Source organism: Panthera uncia, chromosome E1 (genome assembly GCF_023721935.1).
Source record: "Panthera uncia isolate 11264 chromosome E1, Puncia_PCG_1.0, whole genome shotgun sequence".
Taxonomy (NCBI): Eukaryota; Metazoa; Chordata; class Mammalia; order Carnivora; family Felidae; genus Panthera; species Panthera uncia.
Genome location: NC_064814.1, coordinates 2297528 through 2323803, shown reverse-complemented (window position 1 = coordinate 2323803; position 26276 = coordinate 2297528). Strand labels below are relative to the sequence as shown.

The 26276-nt window shown below is 56.6% G+C and overlaps 1 protein-coding gene across 6 annotated transcripts in view; it reads left to right on the top strand.

The window, feature by feature from the left end:
- The window catches only part of RNF213 (ring finger protein 213), a 104381-nt gene that overhangs the window by 45499 nt on the left and 32606 nt on the right, over positions 1-26276 (top strand). For all 6 annotated transcript variants that reach the window (XM_049635538.1, XM_049635539.1, XM_049635537.1 and 3 more), the window contains 20 exons: positions 492-665; positions 1269-1418; positions 3350-3939; positions 4825-4990; positions 5960-6177; positions 7978-8118; positions 8238-8402; positions 9042-10197; positions 10459-10652; positions 10830-10985; positions 12059-15679; positions 17328-17464; positions 17847-17942; positions 18730-18848; positions 20116-20235; positions 20627-20766; positions 20983-21127; positions 21331-21469; positions 24332-24523; positions 25580-25725. In XM_049635538.1, the coding sequence (XP_049491495.1) occupies positions 492-665; positions 1269-1418; positions 3350-3939; positions 4825-4990; positions 5960-6177; positions 7978-8118; positions 8238-8402; positions 9042-10197; positions 10459-10652; positions 10830-10985; positions 12059-15679; positions 17328-17464; positions 17847-17942; positions 18730-18848; positions 20116-20235; positions 20627-20766; positions 20983-21127; positions 21331-21469; positions 24332-24523; positions 25580-25725 (7965 nt within the window). The remainder of the gene's footprint in view (positions 1-491; positions 666-1268; positions 1419-3349; positions 3940-4824; positions 4991-5959; positions 6178-7977; positions 8119-8237; positions 8403-9041; positions 10198-10458; positions 10653-10829; positions 10986-12058; positions 15680-17327; positions 17465-17846; positions 17943-18729; positions 18849-20115; positions 20236-20626; positions 20767-20982; positions 21128-21330; positions 21470-24331; positions 24524-25579; positions 25726-26276) is intronic.

The window sequence follows — 26276 nt, the reverse complement described above, 5'->3', positions numbered from 1 at the left end:
TGGGTGGCGCAGTCGGTTAAGCGTCCGACTTCAGCCAGGTCACGATCTCGCGGTCCGTGAGTTCGAGCCCCGCGTCAGGCTCAGGGCTGATGGCTCGGAGCCTGGAGCCTGTTTCCGATTCTGTGTCTCCCTCTCTCTCTGCCCCTCCCCCGTTCATGCTCTGTCTCTCTCTGTCCCAAAAATAAATAAAAAAACGTTGAAAAAAAAAAAATTAAAAAAAAAAATCAAAGCCAGAGAAGTGCGGCTCTCCTCTCCTGCCATCGCGGGAGTCACCTTTATGAGCAAGGTCGTTTGGGAAGCCTTCCGGAAAGCAGAATCGGGCTAAGGGAGAGAAACGCTTCTGGAGACACAGGGTGACCTTTGCTGGTCTCGCGTGCAGGTGGGGGCAGAATAGCAAGGAGGCCGCGGGGCAGCCCCGTGTCGTGCGGGGGCAGGGGGCGGGGGGCGGGAGCAGGCGCCCGCTCCTTTAACTCTGTTCTCAACCTGCTCAGAAACCGATGAGAAGGTGCTAGCCAACATGACAGAGGATGGCAAGAAGCTGTTGGCCACGGCCGACTCCGTGTTCACGAAAGTTACCGAGGACCTCCTGGATGGCACTGTCCTGGTTGGACACTTGGAACTCATCATGAAGCACACCAATCAGTTTCTCGACATCTGGCAGTTAAGTGAGTGTCAGCGGGACCGGACTTGAGGTTCCTGGACAGGGACCGCGGGTGTCCGCGTATTTTGTAGAGGGGCGACCCACATCCTCCTACGATGAGGGGCTCTTCCTGTCGGCCAGTTGAGAGGGGACGGTTTCTAATCCTCAGGAAAATGGTGGGGAAGTGATGAAAGAATGGGTCGGTAAGATCGCCCCGTTTCTCTCCACGAGGCTGGGCTCGTGGGCGTGTGGGCAGCGTGGCGGTGCACGTGGCAGCCGCCTCGTCCCTCCCCGCGGCCGTGACCTCAGAGCATCCTCAAAGGGAGCTGGCAGAGGGGCGCCCGGGTGGCTCGGTCGGTGGGGCGTCCGACTTCGGCTCGGGTCATGATCTCACTGCTCGTGGGTTCGAGCCCCGCGTGGGGCTCTGGGCCGACAGCTCGGAGCCTGGAACCTGCTTCAGATTCTGTGTCTCCGTCTCTCTGCCCCTCCCCCGTTCATGCTCTGTCTCTCTCTTGTCTCAAAAATAAACGTTAAAAACAAATCTAAAAGAGAAAGGGAGCTGGCAGAGATGGGTTTCCGCGGAAAAGGATACCCTTGCTCCTCCTACTGGGCTCCTCTCGTTTTCCAGAGAGAAAGTGCCTTTCACCCCAAGAGAAGAAGCAGGATGTAAAGGAAGTGTTGGAGTGGAGGAAGGAGGAACTCAAGTTTCTGAAGAAAGAGAAGAAATGCGTCCACAGTCTTCTGAAGCTGTGCGGGGAGGTGAAGCACCTGGTAAAAGGTGACACTCCGGGGAGCCCACGTGGACCAAGTGGAGGGTCCCCGGGGCAGGGGAGGGGGGCAGGGTCCGAGGGGACCATCCACACACGTCACACAGCAGTGTCTGCCTTGGAGGGGAGGCATCTCGTGACGTGTCCGTTTTTAACCGCATCGCACGGGCCACCTTGGTCGTTTCGCTGTTTATCGCTGTGCCTCCGCGTGACCTGCCTGAATACCCACCCGCTGCCCTGGTCTCCCAGGCCCGAGCGTTAGCTGCTGCAGAATTACAGAGGGGAGATCCTGCCCGATCTTGGATGCGTTGGTCCACTGTCCCTGTCGCTGTGGACAAGCACAAGGCAGATGTGACTCTGACCACTGGTCATTCTCTGTCTGGAAGCCCTGGCGATCTTTTCGGCCCCACTCTTCGGAGAGTTCATGGTGACGAGCCGAGGTCGGGGTTGCTTTGCCATCCATCGTGTTGGGCTTACGTAGGTCTTCCTGATCTGGAAATCCACGTCCCTGACTCCTGGGAAATCCGCGTGAGCTGTCTCACTGGTACATTTCCTCTGGCGGGAACACGCCCCGTTGGGTCCCAGACCTCCCGCAGCAGCCGCGCCACTTGCGTGGATCTCTTCTTCAACTTTTGTCCCTTTGGTGTTTGCTCTGCTTTCTGAGAAATTTCGGCCCCTTGGCATCCAGCCTTTCCCTTAGCATTTTTCGTCTCAGTTGTCACACTGACTTACAAGAACTTTGATTTTTCTCTAAACGACCCTGTTTCGTGCCAATCTTGCTCCTGTTCACAATCGCGGTGTCTCGTCTTTCTGAGATTATTGTCATTTTCGGCTTAGAGGTTTCCCTTGCCTTTTGTCCCCAGAGTTTCTTGTTTCCTCCAAGTCCTTATGTGGATGTTTTTCTGTCTTTCACGTTAAAGACCCCCCCCCCCCGTGTGTCTGGGAATTCTTCCGTCTGTACGAAGAGGGGGGGCCTAGCGAACCGGCTGTAGCCCCTGAGGGTGGTGTAACTGGGCCTCAAGGGCACGTCAGGTCCTGTCCCAGGGGTGGTCAGACCAGCGTGGGGGGCACAGGCCCGGCGGCCGGGGTCCTGGGGGTGGAGAGACGGGAGGGGCTGGAGGACCGTCTGCCCCTGGTGTGCATGTTCTGGTCCTCTCTCAGGGTCCTGCTCCTGCCTCCCCTCCTCCGCTGCCCGCGGCGTGTGTCCCTCTCTGTTACAACCCCTCCGTCGTCTTCTGAGGGAGGACATGCGTCCAGGCACGCCTGATTCTCCCGTTGCCAAACTCGCTCCGTGTCAGAGCTGTCGCTGGCCGGGGTGGAGACGGGCGGGCGGCCTGCTGTCTAGAATGGGGTGTGCGTGAAAATCGGACCTCTTCTCCAGCCTTTCGATCCAGGCCTCCTTACTCTCTCCCTCCTCTCCAACGACCTGTGTGACCTGTGTGTATGCCACCAGGGAATCCCAGCCCGCCCGCTGCGGGCTGGCGGCCCTCGCCTTGGGGCCCAACTCGGCCTTGGCCATGGCTGCGGGTCTGCTTTTCAATTCCACACCCCCACCCCCACCCCCACCCCCTTGCTCTGGCTGTGATCTTTTCCGCTCCTCCCAGCCCATCGTGGTTTGTGACTTTTCCAAGACCTTGTCTGTTGTGGCCCTGGAGCGGGTTTGGGGAGGGAGTGAGGCGGGCGATGTCCACACGGTCGCATGTGCCCGCAGGTGCCTAGAAGGGACCGTGCTTGCTTTGTTGTGGAAAGTCATGAACAAGCTGGGGCGGGGGGTAGGGGGGGTTGTGGGGAGACCAGTGGGTCCTTACTGAGGAAGAATGACGGCAAGTGCGTTCACGCAGGTTGCGTTTCGGGCAGTGAGGACGGTAACTATGGGGAAAATAAGGTAGAACGGTACCGCGAGTAGAGGTTTGACTTCTGACGTTCCTTTGTGGTTTCCAAGTGGATCTGGAAGAGGTGATCAGGAAACACGCGGAGGACCTCAACGGTAAACGTCTGAGCGACGCCGTGACCGTGAGGTTGTCGCCCGCCTCCCCGGATGTAAAGAGGACGACACATTACAGCCTGAGCCCCCAGGTCCAGGAGATGGCCAGGAAGATGGACTGGTTGAAGGACAGCCACCTCTTCCAGGTGTTCTGGGCGGAAGCCGCGAGGGCGCTGAGCGAGCCCGGGGAGGAGCTGGAAGGGCAGATACTCCAGCCCGAAGAAGCGTATAAGTATCTGTACTGCCCTTGTTTCGAGAAGTATCAGGATCTGTATGAGGATCTGAAGTCAGGAGAGATCACCTTTCAGGAGGTCAATGTCGTGTTCAACGACTTTGTGAATAAATACAGCAACCTCACTTTCGAGCTCCAGCTTATGTGTGCCCTGGACAGCAGCGACCAAAGAGACTGGATCGGTGACCGTGTTGGGCAGATCAGGGAGTACCATCACCTGCATCAGGCTGTCAGCTCAGCCAAGGTCATCCTGAAGGTCAAGGACAGTTTGGGCCTGACCGGTGACTTCCGTGTTCTGCACACTCTGTTAAACTTCGTAAGTTATTTGCCAGGGACCCCTGGGGTGGGGGGCTGGGAAATTGGCGGGGGTGTCTCACGGGCTCTCTGGGTTCTCGAGGCTGGACAGGATGATTCCACAGCCTGCCCCCAGCAGTTCTTGGTTGCACCTCATTCGATGCCAGATCGTGCCCAGGGCCTTGTTTCCACCTTTGTTTATAAACAGTGTGAGTGCCGTTGACACTCACTGTTTTCCCGGGTCGGCGTGAGGTTCGAGAACTGGGGAACGGGCGATGACCTTCTTTCAGTAGCCAGGGATTTGGAGGGAGTGATCTGGTCTCATGGGGCTAGAGAGGGGCTGGAGGGGCGAAAGAGGGGTTTGGTTCGCCCGGCTCTGTGCGTCCCCTGGTGCCAGCAAGGAGCGGTCCGCGGCAGGCTGTCTCTGCTACGGGCCAGAACCGGGTCCCACGCGGTGTGTTCCTTCAGGCGAGCATTGACAGGGTATCCCGTGACCTGCGGTATGGTATAGACGCTTGCGATGATGGTTAAAGTTTAGCACAAAATTTGGAATTAAAGCACACGTCAGCTTGAATCCCAGCAGCGTGCTGTGGAGTAAGTCACTGCTCCGGGGGTCCGTGTGCTTACCCATGAAGTAGGAAAAGTAGCAATTTTTACCTGGCTGCGTTCTGGCATACGTTGCTTGGCAGAACGCCAGGCACGGAGCAGGGGTGGTTCCTGTACCGATTCCGGGGACAGCAGGGGGGTTCTGGCGTCTCGGGGACAGGGGCTCCATGCGCCTGTCTCCGGCTCCCGCCGGTCCAGGAAGGGCGGGGATGGGGCCTCCGGGATGGTCGTCGTCGCTACGGCTCCAACTCCAGGGCTCCAGGTAACCCCGTCCCGCGCACAGTAGAGCCTTGTCTTGCAGACGGACAACTTCAACCAGTTTCGCCACGAGAAGCTGGACCGGATCAGCAAGCAGCTCATCCAGGCCAAAAAGCTGCTGCAGGACATCACTGAGCCCCGGTGCCAGTGTCTGAACGAGCTGTCCCTGAGGAAGGAGTTCATTAGCTGGGTCCGGGAGGCTCTCGGAGGTACGGCTGTCGGCGTCTGGAGGGAGTGTTCAGTTGGCTCGTGGGGCGGGGGGCAAGCCCTCCACGTGCTGCCTGAAGAACAGAGATGCTGTCTGAGTCAGGTCGATGCACAGCATTTGCCGCAGCGATTGCCGGCACAGTTCATTTCAGGGCGGTGTTTCTTACGTTCTGGTATAGAAAGCATTTCCTTGGCTACTGTTTTCCCCCCACTCTGGATGCTTGCTGTGAACAGTGGAGGGTCGTTTTCTTACAAATCTTGCTCCCTTTTGCTTTTTCCTGGGCTTGATTTTAGCTACAAAACAAGGTGAGCCCTTGTCCGCAGAGACTTTGGATTACGTCACACTCGTTGGTGTTCTGTGTGTTCCTTTTTGGGCCAGGGGCTTGGCAGCCTTTTTCGTCTTGTGGCTTGGGCGCCTTTGGCAGAGGCGATGCACAGAGGGGAGGAGGGGAGATACGGAAGAGAGGTGGAGGAAGCAGGGGAGAGGGGAGGCGGCTCTGGTGTGCAGGGGGGAGGCTGTCTCTCCTCCAGAGCCCCCATGCTTGCCACCGTGGGCTCCCCGGCCCGCTTTGAGGCACATCCTTTGATTCGTAAGTTGCCCGAAGAGAGGTACTTCCGTCCCTTGATGGTTAACTGTCGACACAGTATTTACCAGCTGAGCCCGCGTCTTTTTCGTGTAAGACGGGGGCGTCGTGCAGATTAAATAAAGCGAGGTTCACGGAAGCCCCGTGGGGTGCCTGGATGTCGCTGTGGTTCCGTGAGGCCAGGTGCTGACCAGTAGTGTCGACGTCAGCTGCAAAAGAAAGATGGCCCCGGATCTGTGCTAAGAGCAGAAAGTCGATAAGCAAGACCCTAAAATTTCAGCAGTATCCGTTTGTACCTCACCGAGGATCCTTGCTCGAGGTCAGAATGCCGGGCCGTCCTAGAGCCGCCCCGCACTCACCCCCTCACCTGTCCCCCTCCGCCCCAAGGCGTCCACGAGCTGAAGGTGTTTGTGGACCTGGCCTCCATCTCCGCGGGGGAGAACGACATCGACGTGGACCGGGTGGCCTGCTTCCACGATGCCGTGCAGGGCTACTCCCCGCTGCTGTACAAGCTGGACACGAGCGCGGGGTTCGACGAGTTCATGACCCATCTCGGGGAACTGTGGAGGGCCCTGAACAACGACGCATACCTGCCCCATAAGCTGGTAAGTCTTACTTCTGGCTTCATGCGGGCAGACAAAGCCGCGTGGGCGCTTGCGGCACCGCCAGGGGCGTGACTGCGAACTATGCCACCAGAATGATGGGGTGGATGCGGCATTTTAAAATGATGTTTCTCTTGGGCAGACGCCTGGGTGGCTCAGTCGCTTAAACGTCCGACTTCGGCTCGGGTCACGAGTTCACAGTCCGTGGGTTCGAGCCCCGCGTCGGGCTCTGTGCTCACAGCTCGGAGCCTGGAGCCTGCTTCCCATTCTGTGTCTCCCTCTCTCCCTGCCCCTCCCCTGCTCGTGCTCTGTCTCCGTCTGTCCGTCTGTCTCTCTCTGTCAAAAATAAAACATTAAAAAAATTGTTTTAATGATTTTTCTTTATAGTTTAATTATTTTGAGAGAGAGAGAGTCCACGCAAGAGTGCAGGAGGGGCAGTGAGAGAGGGAGAGAATCCCAAGCAGGCTCTGTACTGTCAGCACAGAGCCTGACGTAGGGCTTGAACTCACGAACCCTGAGATCATGACCTGAGACGAAGTCAAGAGTCGGACGCTCAACCGACTGAGCCCCCTGGGAGCCCCTAAAATGATGTTTAAAACCAGTTTTCCTTCATACATGGAAATGCTTTCTCTCCCTTATTATGTTAGAAAGTGTAATTCAAAATTGCATGTAAATTAAGTACAATTCCCATCATGCAAAACACTCATGTACAGAAGACTGACATGTGACCAGTGTTTTTTTTTTGAATGGTAGTAACTGTTCCTTAATTCTGTATATCGCTTGGTATTTTCCATATTTTCCGTAAATGGTGTAAATTAACATTTTAAATTTATATGTTTGTAAAATATATATTAATTTATATTCACTTAATTCATAAGTAAGCTCTACACCCAACACAGGGCTTGAACTCAGGACCCTGAGATCAAGGGTCACATGCTCTACCGGCTGAGCCAGCCAGGTGCCCCTAGAAATCCATTTTTTATCAGAAAGAAAATGAACGTGGGGGCCCCTGGGTGGCTCAGTCAGTAAAGCGTCCGACTTCAGCTCAAGTCGTGGTCTCTGTTTGTGGGTTCGAGCCCCACGTCGGGCTCTGCGCTGACAGCTCGGAGCCTGGAGCCTGCTTCGGATTCTGTGTCTCCCTCTCTGCCCCCACCCCATGTTGTGTCTCTCTCTGTCTCAAAAATAAATAATAAAACTTTGAAAAAAAATCTTTAAAACAAACGTGGTAGTTTAAGTAAACCACGTGCACCAGGGTTCGAGCAGACCCACACCGCATCACGTGGCTAGTCTGCAGAGGCCATGTCTGGCCAGCCGCAACCACGGAGGGTGAGGGAGGAAAGGGGAAACAGAAGGACAGGTCGAGGCATCTCCGTTTCTGCCGCTGGAAGCTTACTTGCCCACAAAACATCTCCGCCATAGTTTCTCCTTAGAGCTTCCGGTTGGACTTGGGGTCCCCAGAAGCACACGGAGAACGTAAGGCCACAGTGCCCTTGCTCCATCCGGCCTCACCCCCGCCTGGGGGCCCGGCAGAACCAAGCCTTCCCCCGACCCGTCCACGTGCCCCCGCGTGCTAGCCAGGGCACTGGCCACGGTTGGGGACACGGACAATCAGCCCGTTAGAAAAAGGGCAACACTGTGGGCAGCGACCCGAGCGGGACAGGTGAGAGGACAGCAGGTGAGGAAAGCCTCACCCGGGGCGACTGCACTCCCAGCGGGACACGGGGAAGAGGGGCTTACACCGCGGGAGCAGAGGAGGGGAACCACGGGAAGAAGAGAAAGAAGGTGTCCCTCCTGTCCCAACAGTGCGACTCTGCCAGGAACTTAGAGTGGCTGAAAACGGTGAAGGAAAGTCACGGTTCAGTAGAGCTCACTTCCCTGTCTCTGGCAACGGCCATCAACGACAAAGGCTGCTATATCATCAAGGCCCCCGCAGATGGCCAAAAGGTGAGCCACCCCACGTCCCGGCACTGCTGTGACCTGTACGGGCTGCTGTCACTTGGGGGGGGGGGTGTCGGGGGTTCTGCCTCCAGAAAACCAGCTTCTACACTGGCACTTGCCTGCAGATCTCCCCAGACACGGTTCTACAGTTATCCCTTCCCGAGAGCCACGGAGGCCACGAGGAGACGCGAGACTTCTCTTTGGAAGAGCTCAAGGAGCTTTTGAACAAGCTGATGCTGATGTCTGGCAAGAAAGATCACAGCAATGTTCAAGTAGAGATATTTTCCAAGGTGAGGACTCTCACTGCCCGCGGGCCGGACAACTCAGGAGGGTCTGAGTTGGCATTAAGTGATAGGAGGCACTCCGCTTTAAATCTGGGGGGGGGGGGGCAGCGGGCCTGCAGAATGCAGGAACCCGAGTTCAAGACGCCAAGAGATGTCTAAGCCACGACGGGCCCGTTCGGTCGGTGGTCCCGTCTTAGGGTGCGCAGGCTGAATTGTCTGTTAGTTCTCTGCGTCGCAGGGGAGACGGCCGGCGGAGGGGTCCCAGAAGGAGACTTCTGTCGCTTTGATCGCTGTGAATCAGCAAGAACCCCCAAATACCAGAAGATTTAGATAGTAGCTCTTGGTCAAAATTAAAAGCGAACATACCGTTAAGGGAGTATCCGTTTACGTAACAGCCCCTGGCCTCTGTCAAGGGTTTTTTCTTTCAAGGCTATCTGTACCTTATGCCAATAGCCTTTATCCTCAAGAGAGTCCCCTCGGGAGGCTGATTATGTAAAGAGGAGATAAGGCCTCCGCGGCGAGCCCCGCGTGTCCGAGGCCGCGCCGGGAAGCATGCAAAGACCCGAACCCGAGGGGCGCTTCCCCCTCGACTCCCGTGTCGCGTCGCGTCGCCTCTGACACGGCTCCCGCTTCCGTTCGCCACAGGTGTTCTGCAACGTGCAGAGGCTCGTGGAGTCCTTCATAAACCTGTACACTGCCGGGAACATGCTGTTCCGCAACTGGACGGCCCAGGTGCACTGCTCCCCTCGACACGGCGTCTCCATCCAGATGGACTTCCGCTTGGAGCCTGTGGTCCAGCTCAAGGGCAGCGGCTCGGTAGCAGAGCTCTTGGAGGCCGTCAGCAGGCAGCTGGAGCAGTTCCTGGACCGCTGGGAGGCCTTCGTGGCGGAGAAGCGGGCCAAGCACTTCTACCTCAACTACTACACCGCCGAGCAGCTGGTGTACCTGAGCACGGAGCTCAAGAAGGCGACGCCCAGCGACGCTGCCCTCACCATGCTGTCCTTCATCAAAGGCAACTGCACCCCGAAGGACGTCGCGAAGGCCCTCAAGGAGCCCCGCGGGGAGGCTGCCAGGCACGACGAGAAGACGGCGATCCAGGGGCTGCAGGTGACGCTCCTGCGGGAGCTCAGCCTGGCGGGCAAGCTGAGGGCCGTCCTGGAGCAGTCGCTGGCGTGCATGAGCGCCTTCCTGCCCCGCTGCCTGGACCTGGAGGCCCTCGGCCGATGCCTGGCCCTCCTGGGGTGGATGCGCGGGTGCCCCGTGGAGCGCCAGCTGCCCAAGGGCCTGCACGTCGGCCGGCCCAACCTCATCGTCTGCGGCCACTCCGAGGTCTTGCTGGCCGCGCTGGCCGTCTACATGCACACCCCGCAGCAGCCCCTGCCCACCTTCGACGAGGTGCTGCTCTGCACCCCGGCGACCACCTTGGAGGAGGTGGCTCTGCTCCTGCGCCGCTGCTTGACCCCGGGCTCCCGGGGGCAGGGCGTCTACAGCCTGCTGTACGCGGACCTGCTGAGCTACGAGGTGGCCAGCCAGGCGGAGGCGCTCTTCCTGAGCCTGTGCTCACGGCCGCACCACGAGGACTTCCAGCTGGTGATGGTGTGCGACAGCGAGCGGGAGCACTGTCACCTGCCCTCCGCCTTCAGCCAGCACAAGGTCCTGGTCACCCCCCAGGCGCCCCTGCGGGACATCCAGGCCTACCTGGCGCAGCATTTCCAGGTCCCCGCGCACACGCCGTCGGCCGCCGACGTGTTCCGGGACCGGACGTGCGTGGGCATCGTGGCGTCCAAGCGCGCGGGAGTCGGTAATGACCGCCGCCGGGGTGGGCGGGCCCCTCGGGTCGCAGGGGCCATCCGACGGCCCTTCCCCCTGCAGCGGGGGCGGCTCGGATGGAGCCCTCTGCAGGCGGGGACACGGAGTCTCAGGGAGGTTTTGGCTCCCTGAGGGTGTGAATCGGGGCGATGGTTTATTTCATCCGTTCCAAATTTTGCACGGAGAAGCGACTTGCAACAAATCTTCCTGGTCCACGGTCCTGCCGCCTGATTTCCATACTCTAACGTTTCAGGGAAGTCTCTCTATGTGGAGAGATTGCACAGCAAACTGACGATGAAGCTGAGAGGAGAAAACGTGCCCCTTAAAGTCATCCGATTGATCGACCCTCAGGTGGATGAGAACCAAGTGCTGAGCTCCCTCCTGCCTTTCCTGAAGGCCCACTATCAGACCAGACCCATGATATTCCACTTTGACGTGACCTCTTCGGTAAGTGCCCCGGGGTCTTGGTCACGCGGCCGCTTCGGGAAGGTCAGCGTCCTCTTCCCACGCGTATTGATACTCAGTATCACCGCGTCCAAGGACAGAGCACGACAGTCCTCGGGGCTGGGAGGACGGGCCGTCTTCTGTCTAAGCGCTCCTACACCTGCGTGATTCTGTCTTTAGGTGCAGACCGGACTTTGGGTGTTCATTTTCAAACTCCTCATCCTGCAGTACTTAATGGATATAAATGGGAAAATGTGGCTCCGGAACCCGTGCCACTTATACATCATTGAAATCCTGGAAAGGACCCCAGCAATGCTCAAGATGCCTTCCAAACGGGTGTGTACCACAGGGCATTTTCACGTCTCTGCACCGGTACGCCCACTGCTCCCTTAGCGAAGCAGCTGAGCACGGTGTTAGTAAAGACAATTCAGTCTTTAAAATTATTTTTCTAATGTCTGGAATGAAAATACCGTCATCTGTTAGCAGTATCTTATGTTCGTTTTGTTCACTTCGGGATTCATGCTGTTTGCGTTAAATGCCAGCAGTGCTCGCAATGCAGTGAGTTCGTCTGCTGGACACGGTCCGTCTTTCTTAATGCCAGCCAAGATGGGAAGGAGGCTTTTGTCATGTACATTTCTTTTTTTTGAGAGAGAGAGAGAGAGAGAGAGAGGGAGAGAGAGAGACACAGTGACAGCATGTGCAAACCGGGGAAGGGCAGGGAGAGAGGGAGAGAGAGAATCTCAAGCAGGCCCTGTGCTCAGTGCAGAGCCCGACATGGGGCTCGATCCCACAACCCTGGGATCATGACCTGAGCTGGATGTTCAGCTGACTGAACCATCCAGGCGCCCCCTGTCTTGCACACTTCTAAACGAAAGGGCGGGCATCTTGCACAGGCGTGTGCACACGCACACACACGTGCTTAATAGAGATTTTGTTTCAGGGGGCGCCTGGGTGGCTCAGTCGGTTGAGTGCCCAACTTCAGCTCAGGTCATGATCTCACCGTTGGTGGGTTCGAGCCCCGCGTCGGGCTCTGTGCTGACAGCTCGGAGCTTGGAGCCCATTTTGGATTCTGTGTTCCCCTCTCTCTCTGCCCCTCCCCTGCTCATGCTCTGTTTCTCTCTCTCTCTCTCTCTCTCTCAAAAATAAATAAAGATTAAAAAAAAATTGAGAGATTTTGTTTCAGGAAGTCGGGTAGAAAAGACTCACCAGCTGAGAAGGTAAGTTCCCACAATGCCTCAGCATACTAAAGAAAGCAGTCTCGTGTACAAAGGAGGCTGCGGAAATCAGTTGACGCAAAGTAGTTGCTCGTAAAGGCCCGTCCAGTGCAGACCGCGTGAAGGGTTAAGGTGCAGAACGATCGTTCGGGAAAATGGAGCCATACGCGTTTTCTTTGTGTCTCCCCTTTCCAGAGTACACACGGCCCCCAGTTCAGTTTTCTCGACATCTTCCCAAGAGTCACCTGCCGGCCTCCCAAAGAAGTGATCGATATGGAGCTGAATCCCGAGGAGAACTGCAGAGATCCAGGGATGGACCAGGGAGTGTTCCAAAGCGAGACTTTCCAGAGGCCTTACCAGTATCTGAGACGGTTCCACCAGAAAGAAAACCTGGACTCGTTCCTGTACCAAGAAGGCTGTGTGGAAGGCACCCCTACGGAATGCCTCCAGTATTTCCTGATTTACTGCGGGGTGATAGATCCATCCTGGTCAGAGCTCCGGAACTTTGCCGGGTTCCTCAATTACCAGCTCCGAGATTGCGAGGGTTCCCTCTTCTGCAACCCAGACGTAACTGGAGACACACTGGGGGGCTTCAAGAACTTTGTGGTCACCTTCATGATCTTCATGGCAAGAGATTTCGCCACACCCACCCTTCACACGTCCGACCAAAGCCCAGGGAGGTACGCGGTCCCCATGGATGGGGTCAGGGAGGAAGACCTCGCCCCTTTCACTCTCCGGAGGAGGTGGGAGTCCGAGCCTCACCCGTACGTGTTCTTCAACGGCGACCACACGTCCATGACATTCATAGGCTTCCACATCCAGCCCAACGAGAACGGCAGCCTTGACGCGGTGGATCTCTCCAGCAGGACGGTCATCAAGAAAGACGTCATGGCGATGGAACTGTACCGGGGGCTGTCACTCCAGAGGGTGCCCTTCAACGTTGACTTTGACCAGCTGCCCAGGCATGAGAAACTGGAAAGGCTGTGCCTGGCGTTAGGGATCCAGTGGCCCATGGACCCCGATGAAACCTATGAGCTCACAATGGACAACATGCTTAAGATCCTTGCCATCGAGATGCGGTTCCGGTGTGGGATCCCCGTTATCATCATGGGGGAGACCGGCTGCGGGAAAACCAGACTCATTAAGTTCCTCAGCGACCTGCGGCGTGGGAGCACCCAAGCTGAAACCATGAAGCTGGTCAAGGTCCACGGAGGAACGACGGCAGAGATGATCTACTCCAAAGTCCGGGAGGCCGAGGAACTCGCTGTCTTCAACAAGGAGCAGCATCAGCTGGGCACCATCTTGTTTTTCGATGAAGCCAACACAACAGAAGCCATAAGCTGCATCAAGGAAGTCCTGTGCGATCGTACCGTGAACGGCCAGCCCCTGGCCAAGGACTCGGGCCTGCACATCATAGCCGCCTGCAACCCTTACCGGAAGCACTCGCAGGAGATGATCAGCCGTCTGGAGGCGGCTGGTTTGGGGTACAGGGTCAGCTCGGAGGACACGGCGGAGAAGCTTGGCTCCACCCCTCTCCGGCAGCTGGTGTACCGAGTCCACGCTCTGCCGCCGAGCCTCATCCCCCTGGTGTGGGACTTCGGCCAGCTGAATAACACCGCCGAGAAGCTCTATATCCAGCAGATCGTGCAGAGGACGGTGCACTCCGTCGGGGTGGACGAAGCCCAGATCCGTGCCATCACGGAGGTGCTTTCTGCCTCGCAGAGCTTCATGAGGAAGAGAGGAAACGAGTGTGGCTTTGTCAGCCTCAGGGACGTGGAGCGCTGTGTCCGAGTCTTCATGTGGTTTTACGACCACAGCGTGATGCTCCTGTCCAAGCTGGACGCCTTCCTCTGCAGGGCCGACGTGGACCAAAGCGGCTCCGAGAGAGATCCCGTCCTCTGGTCCCTGGTGCTGGCCCTCGGGGTGTGCTATCACGCCTCCTTAGAACAGAAGGAGTCCTACTGGAAGACCATCTGCAGGCTCTTTCCGGAACCCTACGACGACAGCAAGGTCGTCCTGGAGGAGATAACTCGAACGCAGGATCTCTTCCTGGATGGCGTGTCTTTGCGGAAAACCATCGCCAGGAACTCGGCTTTGAAGGAGAACGTCTTCATGATGGTCATCTGCATCGAGCTGAAGATTCCTCTCTTCCTGGTGGGGAAGCCCGGCAGCTCTAAATCTCTTGCCAAGACCATCGTGGCGGATGCCATGCAAGGCCCGGCGGCCCACTCGGACCTCTTCCGCAACCTGAAGCAGGTGCACCTGGTGTCGTTCCAGTGCAGCCCCCACTCCACCCCGCAGGGCATCATAAGCACCTTCAAGCAGTGTGCCCGCTTCCAGCAGGGCAAGGACCTGCAGGAGTACGTGTCCGTGGTGGTGCTGGACGAGGTGGGGCTGGCCGAGGACTCGCCCAAGATGCCCCTGAAGGCGCTGCACCCGCTCTTGGAGTACGGCTGCATCGAAGACGATCCTGCCCCCCACCAAAAGGTTGGCTTCATAGGCATTTCCAACTGGGCCCTGGACCCCGCCAAGATGAACCGGGGCATTTTTGTGTCGCGCGGCAGTCCCAGCAAGAAGGAGCTCATGGAGAGCGCCAAGGGAATCTGCTCCTCGGAGCCCCTGGTTCAGCAGAGAGTGCAGGGCTTGTTCGCGCCCTTTGCCAGAGCCTACGAAACGGTGTGCAGGAAGCAAGACAAGGAGTTCTTCGGGCTCCGTGACTACTACAGCCTCATCAAGATGGTCTTCGCCAGGGCGAAGGCTTCTGACAAAGAGCCTTCCCCGCAAGACGTCGCGCAGGCCGTCCTCCGCAACTTCAGCGGCAAAGACGACATCGACGCGCTGGACATTTTTATGGCCGCCTTGCCCGAGGCGAAGTGCTCAGAGGCGGTCGGCACCATACAGCTGATCGAGCAGAACATGCGCGGCCACCTCCAGAAGGCGGCGGGCAGGGAGCCGGACGAGTCCGAGTCCCGCTACCTGCTCGTGCTGACCAGAAACTACGCGGCCCTCCAGGTCCTGCAGCAGATGTTCTTCAGGGACGACCAGCAGCCGGAGATCATTTTTGGCTCCAGCTTTCCCCGGGACCAGGAGTACACCCAGATCTGCAGGAACATCAACCGGGTGAAGATCTGCATGGAGACCGGCAAGACGGTGGTGCTGCTCAACCTTCAGAGCCTCTACGAGAGCCTGTACGACGCGCTCAACCAGTACTACGTCTACCTGGGAGGCCAGAAGTACGTGGACCTCGGGCTGGGGACCCATCGGGTCAAGTGCCGGGTCCACCCCGACTTCCGGTTGATCGTCATCGAGGAGAAAGACGTCGTCTACAAGCAGTTCCCCATCCCGCTCATCAACCGGCTGGAGAAGCACTACCTGGACATCAACACCGTCCTGGAGAAATGGCAGAAGAGGGTCGTGGAGGAGCTCAAGGCCTGGGTGGAGAGGTTCGTGGATGTGAAAGGCCAGCACTTGGCAGGCGGACACAGATACAGCCCTTCGGAAGTCTTCGTCGGCTACCACTCGGACGCTTGTGCCTCTGTGGTGCTGCAGGTCACGGAGAGGCGAGGCCGCGGGGCCTTGACCGACGAACTCTACCAGCGGGTGTGCGAGGAGGCCAAGTCGATACTGCTGGGCTGTGCCACGCCGGACGCCGTGGTCCGCCTGGGCGCTTCCTCCCTGGGCCTGTTCACCGCCCAGGCGCTGTCTCGGGAGTACTACCACACGCAGCAGCACAGCTCCTTCGCGGACTTCCTCCGGGCCCAGCTGCGCACGGCGGTCCCCGAGCGCCACCTGGAACGCCGCATCGTCTTCACGGAGGTGATTGTCTCGCTACGCTTTTACCCTGGTCCCCCTTCACCCCAGAGGCCTTGGATCCCTAGGGTCCAGAACTCAGGACTCCTTTCAAGGCAGCGCGTAGGAGGGGCGCCTGGGGGGGGGCTCGGTCGGTTGAGCGTCCGACTTCGGCTCAGGTCACGATCTCGCGGTCCGGGAGTTCGAGCCCCGCGTCGGGCTCTGTGCCGACGGCTCGGAGCCTGGAGCCTGTTTCAGATTCTGGGTCTCCCTCTCTCTCTGCCCCTCCCCCTCTCATGCTCTGTCTCTCTCCCTCTCTGTCAAAAGTAAGTAAACGTTAAAAAAAAAATTACAAAAAAAAAAAGGCAGTGCCTAGGAATCATAGATGGCTACGTTGAGACTCCGCTTTCTCTCCATGGAGTGTGAGAGGCCCAGATCCTCAAAAAAGTTCAAGCCAGGCGAGTCTCGAGTGCCTGCTTCCGCGCAGTCCTCTGCACGGAGGGTGACGCTGTGGACGACGTTCGCTTCAGCAAAGGAAGGGACACCTTCCAGTACTGGGCTGAGGGCACTGAGAACATAGACGTGCGTTGGCACGCTTCTCGGCCTCGGTCAGCATACAGCGCAAGACTTGTGAGCAGGTCCCATGGATATCGTAAGACAGTGCTATCCGTGGAGGCAGGAGGGGGCGACGCAGATCAGGGTATGAGGTCAGAGGACCCGCCAGCCGATCGTGACGTGTGGCTGGGACGGTGGTACAGGCACAGAGCCCACTTGAGCCGAGCTGTCAAGGTGTGAAATCGCTCCGGGGACCGGTCGCTGTGCAGCGTGAGGTTCGAGGACGCGAGGACCGAGAGATGGGGTTGAGATGCCATGGGAGAGACTTCACGGCGGGTCTTATCAGCGACGCCGATGAGGGGTCTGCCGTAGAGACGGGAGAGGTGGCGGAATGCTTGTCGAGATGGGTCCCGTTGCCTGGGACAGGGAGGGAGAAGGCCTGAGAGAAGAGTGTCGCAGACAAGATAGGCCAGTCAGGAGGCTGCCGGACCCGTTTAGCCCGAGAGAGGGGCACGTGGGACAGAATGGAGAAATAGTCCAGATATCAGCTGGCAGAGCTAGGGGCTGATTCTTTTGGGGGGGCCGTGGAAGGCGGGTCCAGGGATGGTTCCCCAGATCGTGCTTTGGATGCCTGGAGGTTTGGAGAGTCGCAGTCCAGGAATGGGCAAGACACAAGCATTGGTGGTAAGTTCCATCCCGGGCGCACCTTACCACCTGTGACATGTCCCCTGTGACATCCAGGCGGCGACGTCTGTCTGGACGAAAGCAGCAAGACTGATGGAGAAATGGCGGGGGCGTTGAGCCCTGAGCGGTCGTCAGAATTTCCGTGAGGGGCCACGCACGGAGAGCTACTCCAAGGAGACTTGAAGGCACCTAGGGAACAGGATGAGTCTTCTCTCTAGAACGTTTTGATCCCATGGCTTCTGTGTGCCTCAACGCTGCCTCGTTTTTAACATCTCCTCTGGGTTTGGGTTCTTTTCTGTGTACCAACTGCACGACGCATGCTGGAGCCCGTGGAAGGTGTTTGTTCAACATCCTCACGTTTCTAGGACTTACCGCAGCAGACCTGTAAACCTTCCCTTGAATTCTAGCCAGTAACTTGCGTTTCCTGACTTTGTAGATCACCACTTTCTCCAGACTGCTGACCAACCGTGACTGCGAAGTTTTGCAGTCAGAAGGAGCGGACGGAGCTCTGAAGCCCATGATCCTGTCTCTGCAGCAGTTTGACACCGAGGGCTCATTCCTCAGAGAAGTCCAGTGAGGCTCCCGCCTTCCCTCCCTGTCCCCTCTGCCCCCAGCCCTGACTGCTCTGTCCTTCGCTCACAGGGCTGCAGGGACCACCGGGCTGTCACCAGCACTGGCTCGTGACCGCCGAAGCCACACGACCGAAAAGGGTGCTTGTTGCATTCTTCCAGTCCCCCCTCTGCACAGGCATCCTTCTTGGGGGGTGGAGGGAAGCATCCTCTCGTCTCATCAGGGAAGCATTTCCCCGGGTTTACACGCTCTCCCCTGGCTTGTCCGCTCACACAGAGGAGATCCTCACCCGAGGCACTCGTTCTCGGTCGTCTTCTACTTCCCATCATTCTGGGGGACTTTCATCGCCCGTTTCTTAGGACGGATAATTTCCTTTTTCTTTCAGAAACTGCTTAACTGATGCAGCCAGGTGTAAAATCCTCATTATTCAAACCAATTTTGAAGACGGAGTCCACAGCGCTCAGCTCATTGCTTCAGCTAAGTATGTGTTTGTTATTTTTCTCAGAAACTACCCAGAAAGCCCCAATTTTATTCAGGAGTTCCTAAAGAATTTCTCCCCTGAAATTTAGCCTACAGAGAAGGCTAAAACCAGGCAACAGTGGTAAAATGCCAAGAAGTGTAAATGATAGAATATTAGTAGGATATAAAAGACTATCCTAGAGGGGCCCCTGCGTGGCTCAGCTGGTTAAGCGTCCGACTTCGGCTCAGGTCACGATCTCAGAGTTCGTGGGTTTGAGCCCCTTGTGGGGCTCTGTGCTGACAGCTCAGAGCCTGGAGCCTACTTCCGATTCTGTGTCTGTCTCCCTCTCTCTGCAGCTCCCTGCTCACGCTCTGTCTCTCCCTCTCTCTCAAAAATAAACATTAGAAAGGAAGAAAGGAAGGGAGGAAGGAAGGAAGGAAAGGAGGGAGGGAGGAAGGAAGGAAGGAAGGAAAGAGGGAGGGAGGGAGGAAGGAAGGAAGGAAAGAGGGAGGGAGGGAGGAAGGAAGGAAGGAAGGAAGGAAAGGGAGGGAGGGAGAAAGGGAGGAAGGAAGGAAAGAGGGAGGGAGGGAGGGAGGAAGGAAGGAAGGAAAGACGGAGGGAGGGAGGGAGAAAGGGAGGAAGGAAGGAAGGAAGGAAGCGGGGAGAGAGGGAAAGAAAGCAAGATAAGAAGACTTAAGATTGAACCTGACCGCTCACGGGAGCGGTCAGCCGCTTCCACATCGTTGGCTTTGTCTGTTTGTTTGTTTTGTTTTGACTTGTTTGTCCTCGCTTGCTTGTTTTAAAACAGGTATTCTGCTATAAACGAAATCAACAAGATACAAGGGAATCAGGGCTGCGTCTTGGTCTATTTCATCACGAAACTGTCCCGGATAGAGAGTGGAGCGTCCTACGTGGGATTCCACGGGGGTAGGCTGAAAATGGCAGCAAATACGCTTATTTAGATAATGTGCAGAGTTGCTCCTAATTTGCTCCCGTGGCGTACAAGCCTGGGATCCGAGCACCGGTGTTAATCTCAACGAGATTCGTTTCGGATGCAATTAAATTTCTTAACCCCGGGTTATTGCAGGAAACACGTGTGTCTGGGCTGGCTGCTACAGTGTGCAGGACTCCCTTACTGACTGGTAGATAAACACCAGTGTTTTCTTTTATAGTGTTTTTTAATAGTGTCTTTAATAATTACACGGATAGCCTAGAGAAGGCACTCCCAACTGGCACTGTTCTGGAAGCACTGATACTTCATGCCTGGTTCCGGCGGGGGGCAGGGAATGCTATCTTAAGCCTCTCTTTTTTTTCTGAGGAATGGGTCACCAATTACTTCACGCATAAGAAAATTGGTATTCTAGAAACTGGCAAGTGACAGTTTGCTTTAAGACTGTCGTAGATAACGGGGGATAAATCTTGCCAATTTCCCACACCCCTTTTCTAGCTGTGATGGGGCAAGGTTACTAAAAAATATAAAAAGAATCAAAAACCAGGGCGCCTCGGTGGCTTAGTTGGTTAAACATCCAACTCTTGGGTTTCGGCTCAGGTCATGATCTCAGGGTTTGTGAGTTCAAGCCCCACATTGGGCTCTGCTCTGACAGCACAGAGCCTGCTTGGGATTCTCTCTCTCCTCCTCCCCTGCTCGTGCACTCTCTGTCTCTCTCAAAATAAGTCAATAAACTTAAAAAAAAAGAATTAAAAACGTTCAGATACCCTTTACAAACAGGCAGATCTTTCCATTCTTATGGCTGATGTTTATGTTACGGTTGTTGAAATAGATAGCAGGGTCAGGTGGCTTCTGTGTATGAACCAGAGTCACTAAAGGGTGACTAAGGGGACTAAAGGGTACAAACCATTCAGCAATAGGTGTATTTAAAAATTTTTTTTTTTTAATCTTTATTTTTGAGAGAGAGAGAGCACAAGCAAGAGAGAGGCATAGAGAGAGGGAGACACAGAATCCAAAGCAGGCTCCAGGCTCTGTGCTGTCAGCACAGAGCCCGACGCGGGTTTCGAACTCACAGTCCGTGAGATCACGACCCGAGCCGCCGTCGGATGCTTAACCAACCGGGCCCCCCAACACCCCTGAGCAGCTGCGTATTTAAACATCAGGACCTGTGGTGTGTCCCTGCTTGTGGCCAAGAGGACACCAGGGAAAGCATGGGGACGTTCTCAGCGGCTTCATTCCTCACAGGGCTGTGGCAGTCTGTGCACATTGACGACCTGTGCCAGTCCACGGTTATGGTTTCGGACGTGACTAGACTGCAGGATGTGACCATCAGCCAGCTGTTTAAACCAGAAGGGGACTCCGAGTGTAAGTCAGGAGGAAGCCTTTGGGGCCGTAGGTGGGACAGTAGGAGTGGTGGCCGGGAGCGCGGAGGAGCATTGAGTCACCGCACCTGCCCTGACGGGGGGCAAGTCCCAGGACACCTTCCGCTGCTTCCAAGGCCAGGCACAGGTCAGCGTGCCCACATGGGAAAATGGGTCCTAGTGGACACATCGGGCTGTGAAATGGGGCCTGTGGTGCGTGTCAGACTCTGATCGCCAGCACCCCGTGTCAGCCGTGTGAGCCCAGGACGGGAGGGAAGGTTGGTGCTGGTGGAGCCCATGTGACCCACTGCAGGGGTGAGGGACCAGGGAGGCCTGCAGGCAAGAGCCCGAGTGCAGCTCCCTTTCTCCGCGGCTTGATCGCACTTCTGTTGCAGTGGAGACGGGACACGGGGCCGATGACAGCCCGGAGGAACCGATGGAAACCGAGGCTGTGGGGTCAGAGGAGGCGCCAGGGGTGGACCTGGGGACGGAAGGCTCGACGGCGACGGGCAACGCTGAGCAGGGCGGAAGCCATGTGAGTTCTGGCTCCTTCTAGTTCTGGGGCCTCCCGGGACACGGGCCTCCCCCACAGGCGGTCCCCTCCTGTCTCCCAGAGTCGAGGCCCTGGGCCAGGGCGGGATCTGACCGGGCTGAATCCCCGGGGGGGCCCACAGCCCCCGACAGCAACTCTCGAGGGATGGGGGGGGCGGCGTGGGGCGGGGAGGCCTGACTGTCCCCGTGACACGCACAGATCATGGACACCACCAGCCTGCTGAGGAGCTGCATACAGAGTGCCGTGGGCACGCTCCGCGACCAGGATGGCCGCCAGCGCAGCATGCGGAGAGTGGAGATCCTCCTCGGCCTCCTAGACGAGGACGACGACGACGAGGTCAAAGGTATGGGGCCCCACGGGCGGCACGGGGGAGCGCGACCGTTGCCCCTGTGGCCCCAGGGCTCGCAGAGGCCGCGGGTGCAGCAGGGACCTCGGTGCAGCTCCCAAATCTCGCCCGAGACCCTGGGGTCACTGGACGTCCATCAAAGTCCCCCGCTCGATGCCCGTGGGGGATGCCCAAGGCACATGCCCTCTGCTTTTCTGCAGCCGCGTTCTTGCGGGCATCCAAGGCACGCCTCTACGTCCTCCTAAAGCAGCAGGAAGACCAGTCCCTGTTCAACATGAAGGAGTGGGTGACCCGGGAGGCCTCGAATCAGGACGCTCTCCAGGAGGCAGGCACATTCAGGTACCGGGCCGTGGGGGGGGGTGGCTCGGTGTGGCAGTGGGACACAAGCGTCCCGGCCGTGGACGGCTCGCCCACGCGCCTCGTCTGCAAGCTCCGTGCGGTTCAGAGCGGTCCCTGTTTTCCCCAAAGGGGGCAGAATGGTCTGGGTGGAGGTCAGATGGGGTTTGCTAGACTCTGGTCTCCTTTTCTGCGTGTGCACGTTTTGTCGTAACAACAGCACCCAACTTCCAAAAGTACAATGTGTATCCTCGCAGGGTGTTAACCCCGACCAGCGTGGTCGTCCGTGGAAATGGCTGCTGTTTTAGGTTATGGGGAAGGGGACAGGCAGGGAAGGAAGGGGAATGATTTTCTCAGGCCTGCTGCTTAGTCGAAGTCATTTGATAATACAAACGTCGGGTCCGGGAGTATGCATGTATCACCCGTGGTCCTTTTTCCGTAAAACCTGGACCCTTTTCTCAGGACTAAGTCAAGACACCTGGTGTTCTGGAGGGAGGCGGGACACGGTGGGTCCCACAGGGAAGGTCCAGCCGCCCCGAGTCGGCAGGGTCCTCTTAGGCTGGTCACACATCCTCGTGCCCTGGTTCCTCACTTCTGAAGGAACGTTCGGCTCCTCTGGTCTCATACGGGTCCGGTCTTCCCCAGCCGTGATCGGCATGGCCTCGGGACCCTGCCTCTGTGTGATGGGCTGGTGGGAAATGTGGGAGCCCCCAGAGTTCCTGCTGCTGGTTTCGTTGCTGTGGGGGGCAGTTCCTGCTTCTATGTTTTTCTTTAGTTATCCTTAGTTTCTTTCCCACTTACACTTTCTGAGTAAGGAATTTCATAAGATCAGATATTAATCTAGATCATTTTCCTTGGTTACACCTTACAGATATTATATTTTTACTTTTTTAACGTTTCTTAATTTTCGACAGAGAGAGAGAGAGAGAGAGAGAGCGCGCGCGAGCAGGGAGAGGCAGAGAGAGAGGGAGACACAGAATGGGAAGCAGGCCCCAGGCTCCGAGCTGTCAGCACAGAGCCTGACGTGGACCCAGGGCTTGAACTCACAAACGGTGAGATCGTGACCTGAGCCAAAGTCGGACTGAGGCACCCAGGCTCCCCACTCCCCTTACAGATATTATTAAATATTTAATTTCATGTCAGTAATCCTTAAAATCTCTATTTTTGGTTTCCCCTCCAGCGGCCAGACTCCCCACACTCGGCAGGTGTCCAGAGCGGTGTGTGGGGCCCCTCCTTGTCACTGCTCTGCTGTTGGCTGTATTGAGACTGGCCCACCCCTCAGCAGTTGCCGGGGGTGTCTGAACACCCCTTGCATGGGGTGGTCAGACCACAGCTGTAACTCACCTGTGTCGGGTGTCAGGTGGGCTTTGGAGCCTGCTAGTTCACTCTCACAAGCCTCTGGGGGCCACTCTGTTTACCGTCCATGTACTGGGGACCTAAGTCACTTTCCCTCTTGCGATTAAAGTCCAAATCTTTGGGGCGCCTGGGTGACTCAGTCGGTTGAACATCCGACTTCGGCTCGGGTCATGATCTCGCAGTCCATGAGTTCGAGCCCCGCATCGGGCTCTGTGCTGACATCTCGGAGCCTGGAGCCCGCTTCGGATTCTGTGTCTCCCTCTCTCTCTGCCCCTCCCCCACTTTCCCTTCCCCCGCCCCCCCCCCCCCCGCAAATAAATAAACATTAAAAAATAAATCCAAGTCATTTTAGTCTTGGTTTTCCCCGATGCCCGAAGCCCGCATACCTGTCCAGGTACACCTTCCCCTCTCCCCCCACTGCCGGCTTCTACATTTCATCCTGTGGTTTCCTACGCTTTTTTCTACTCAGGCATTTTTTTCTGTAAATCAAGTGCTCTCTTGACTGTTAGCGTGCTTCGTTTCCTCCCTAGACGCTTGTGAAATCTCCACAGGTCCCTGCACACTGCGTACTTTTAAAAGGAAAGTATTTCTCTCTCCTCTTTTTACAATGGAACCTGACTTTTTCTCCCCAACATTAGCTACTTGGCAGTAGGTTCTTTGCAGGGTATTATAGAGTTCATGATCACGCATAAACATCGTTATAACAGCGAAGTACAACAGCATTAACAGAAACAGGGAAATGTGTGTACGTATGTAAACCCTTTTGGATCCAATGTCCACAGACATGAGTAAAACCATGTTTTAGAGGGGCGCCTGGGTGGCTCAGTCGGTTGAGCGTCCGACTTCAGCTCAGGTCACGATCTCACGTTCTGTGAGTTCGAGCCCCGCGTCGGGCTCTGTGCCGACAGCTCAGAGCCTGGAGCCTGTTTCAGATTCTGTGTCTCCCTCTCTCTGACCCTCCCCTGTTCATGCTCTGTCTCTCTGTGTCTCAAAATAAATAAACGTTAAAAAAAACCCAAAAAACAAAAAACAAAACCATGTTTTAGAAAAGCGTGTACTTTCCTGTTTAACTTGACCCCCAACACACTTATTTTGGCCTGTGCTTTATCATTTTCTCCCTGCAACTGTTGTTTGTTTTTTCTTAAAGTAACTTTTTTTCCCCCAAATGAATGTGGTCCCTGTTTTCTGTAGAGAGCCTCTACTTGCTTTGGGGAAATAGCTATATAACAAAACACAACGGATGCTACTTGGAAACTGATTCGATGTAGAATTAAGGTCCATTCTCGTCCCGTCTCCAATCCGTTTCTACCTGTGAACTTTTCTTCGGGTACTTAAAAACGACGCCAGTTTCCATGTGTTGCCAGAGCTGTGGTGTTGCATCGATAGACCAGGTGTCTCGTGACCAACGAACCGAATGTCAACAGAATGGAGCCCCCCCCCCCCCCCCCCCCCCCACCGCGCTCCTTGCTTGCCGAGCTGGCACGCGGTCTCCTCTCTCCCCCACTGCAGGCAGACCCTCTGGAAACGGGTCCAAGGTGTGGTGACCCCCCTCCTGGCAAGCATGGTGTCCGTCCTCGACATAGACAGCAACCTCGAGCTACTGATCAGGCCAGACTCTCCATCCTGGACAAGAGATCTTTGGATGTTTATTTTCCGTGACATCAAGCTTCTGAACATTCCTCTTGTGACAAATGATATGAGGTGAATAAGAGAGTTGAGTGTGTATGTGTGTGTGTGTGTGTGTGTGTGAGTGAAGGGAAAAAACCGTAAGGCAGGTGTGGCCTTAACATGCTCATCCAAGTAGTTGATGAAGTGTATGTATCGACATTGGAATCACAGTTATTTTAAATGCTGGATCTGGGGCGCCTGGGTGGCTCGGTCATTTGAGTGTCCCACTGTTGATTGCGGCTCAGGTCATGATCTCGCGGTTCGTGGGATCGAGCCCCAAGTCGGGCTGTGAGCGCTGAGCACGGAGCCTGCTGAAGATTCTCTCTCCTTCCGCCGCTGCCCCACTCACACGTGCACACACTCTCTCTAAAATTAAAAATTAAGAAATTAAATGCCGGGTCTGTTTGCAGCCTAAGGGCGATGGCATCGCTGTAACAAACGGGGGTTCTTGAAAGTTCCGAGAATTCCTTGTTTCACTCCCCTTCCTCGTGGCCCTGCTTTCAGAGCACCACCCCAGGTAAAACTGCCAGCTTGGGCCTCATCCGGACTGGTGAGGCTGTGCTTCGGAAAGCCCTTTGATCAGTCAGCTCTCCCTGCCCCTCATTCCGTGGCGGGACCCACATACCCTGCCCCGGGCCTGCCCTTGCACAGCTCACCCTCAGCCGGCCTCCCAGAAGTTTCCTCTTTGGATATCAGGGGCTTCGCTTTTGGAGCACGGGTGAACAAAGAATATTTGAATACGTGGGATCCTGGATCTCGAGTGGAAACACTTATTTAGACGACAGGGCACTGTCGACCCTGAGGGAAAGGGTCGCCTCCCACGCGCCGGGTTCTGTGTCGAAGGTGGACGGCGAGGGGAGGTCCAGGCACCGCACGGCCCGGTTCTGCCCCAGCCTTCGGGCAGCCTGCTTGACTTCCCAGCCTTGTTTCGTTGTTGTCTGTGAAACAGATGACACATGGACGTGCTTGAGTGCGTTTATAACGGAAGCCCTGAGCCGTGATCTGGGCCAGCCTTTTCGGCACCTGTGCTGTCGAGCGCGGCATCAGAGGTGGGGCTTGTGTCGTGAGCAACCCCTTGTCTGGCTGCAGATCCAAGAGTGAGGTGCCCTACGTCATGGTGCAGAACTACATGACCCTTCCAGAGGACATCTCCAGCGACGTCCCGTTTGGCTGGAGAATCAAAGGGTATCTGGAGGAGCTGTGGGTCCAGGCTCAGTACATCACTGGAGCTGAAGGTGAGCCCCCGAGGATGCCGGGAAACGGGACCATGCGCTGGCTCCCCGTCGTAAGTGGGCCATTCCCATTCGGAACCTTCTAGGCAGTTCGGGCATCAGGACTCGGGAGACGGCCCGAGCCGAGCCTTTCCCAACAGCGTCCGCGATGTAAGCGAAGTTCTGTCCACACCGCGCGGTCAGTGTCCTCGGAGTCATGTGGCTCTTTGCTCTGCCGTCACAGGTCAAGCAGGCCTGGCCATAGGCATATCCCGGGAAAACCAGGGGTCACGCATCCTTGGGAAAAGTCATCTTTCCATCTTGCATGCGTGAAGTAGACTTTTCAAAGTTTACTCATAGTATTGCCTTTAAAGAAACCAGGTCAGGGGCGCCTGGGTGGCGCAGTCGGTTAAGCGTCCGACTTCAGCCAGGTCACGATCTCGCGGTCTGTGAGTTCAAGCCCCGCGTCAGGCTCTGGGCTGATGGCTCGGAGCCTGGAGCCTGTTTCCGATTCTGTGTCTCCCTCTCTCTCTGCCCCTCCCCCGTTCATGCTCTGTCTCTCTCTGTCCCAAAAA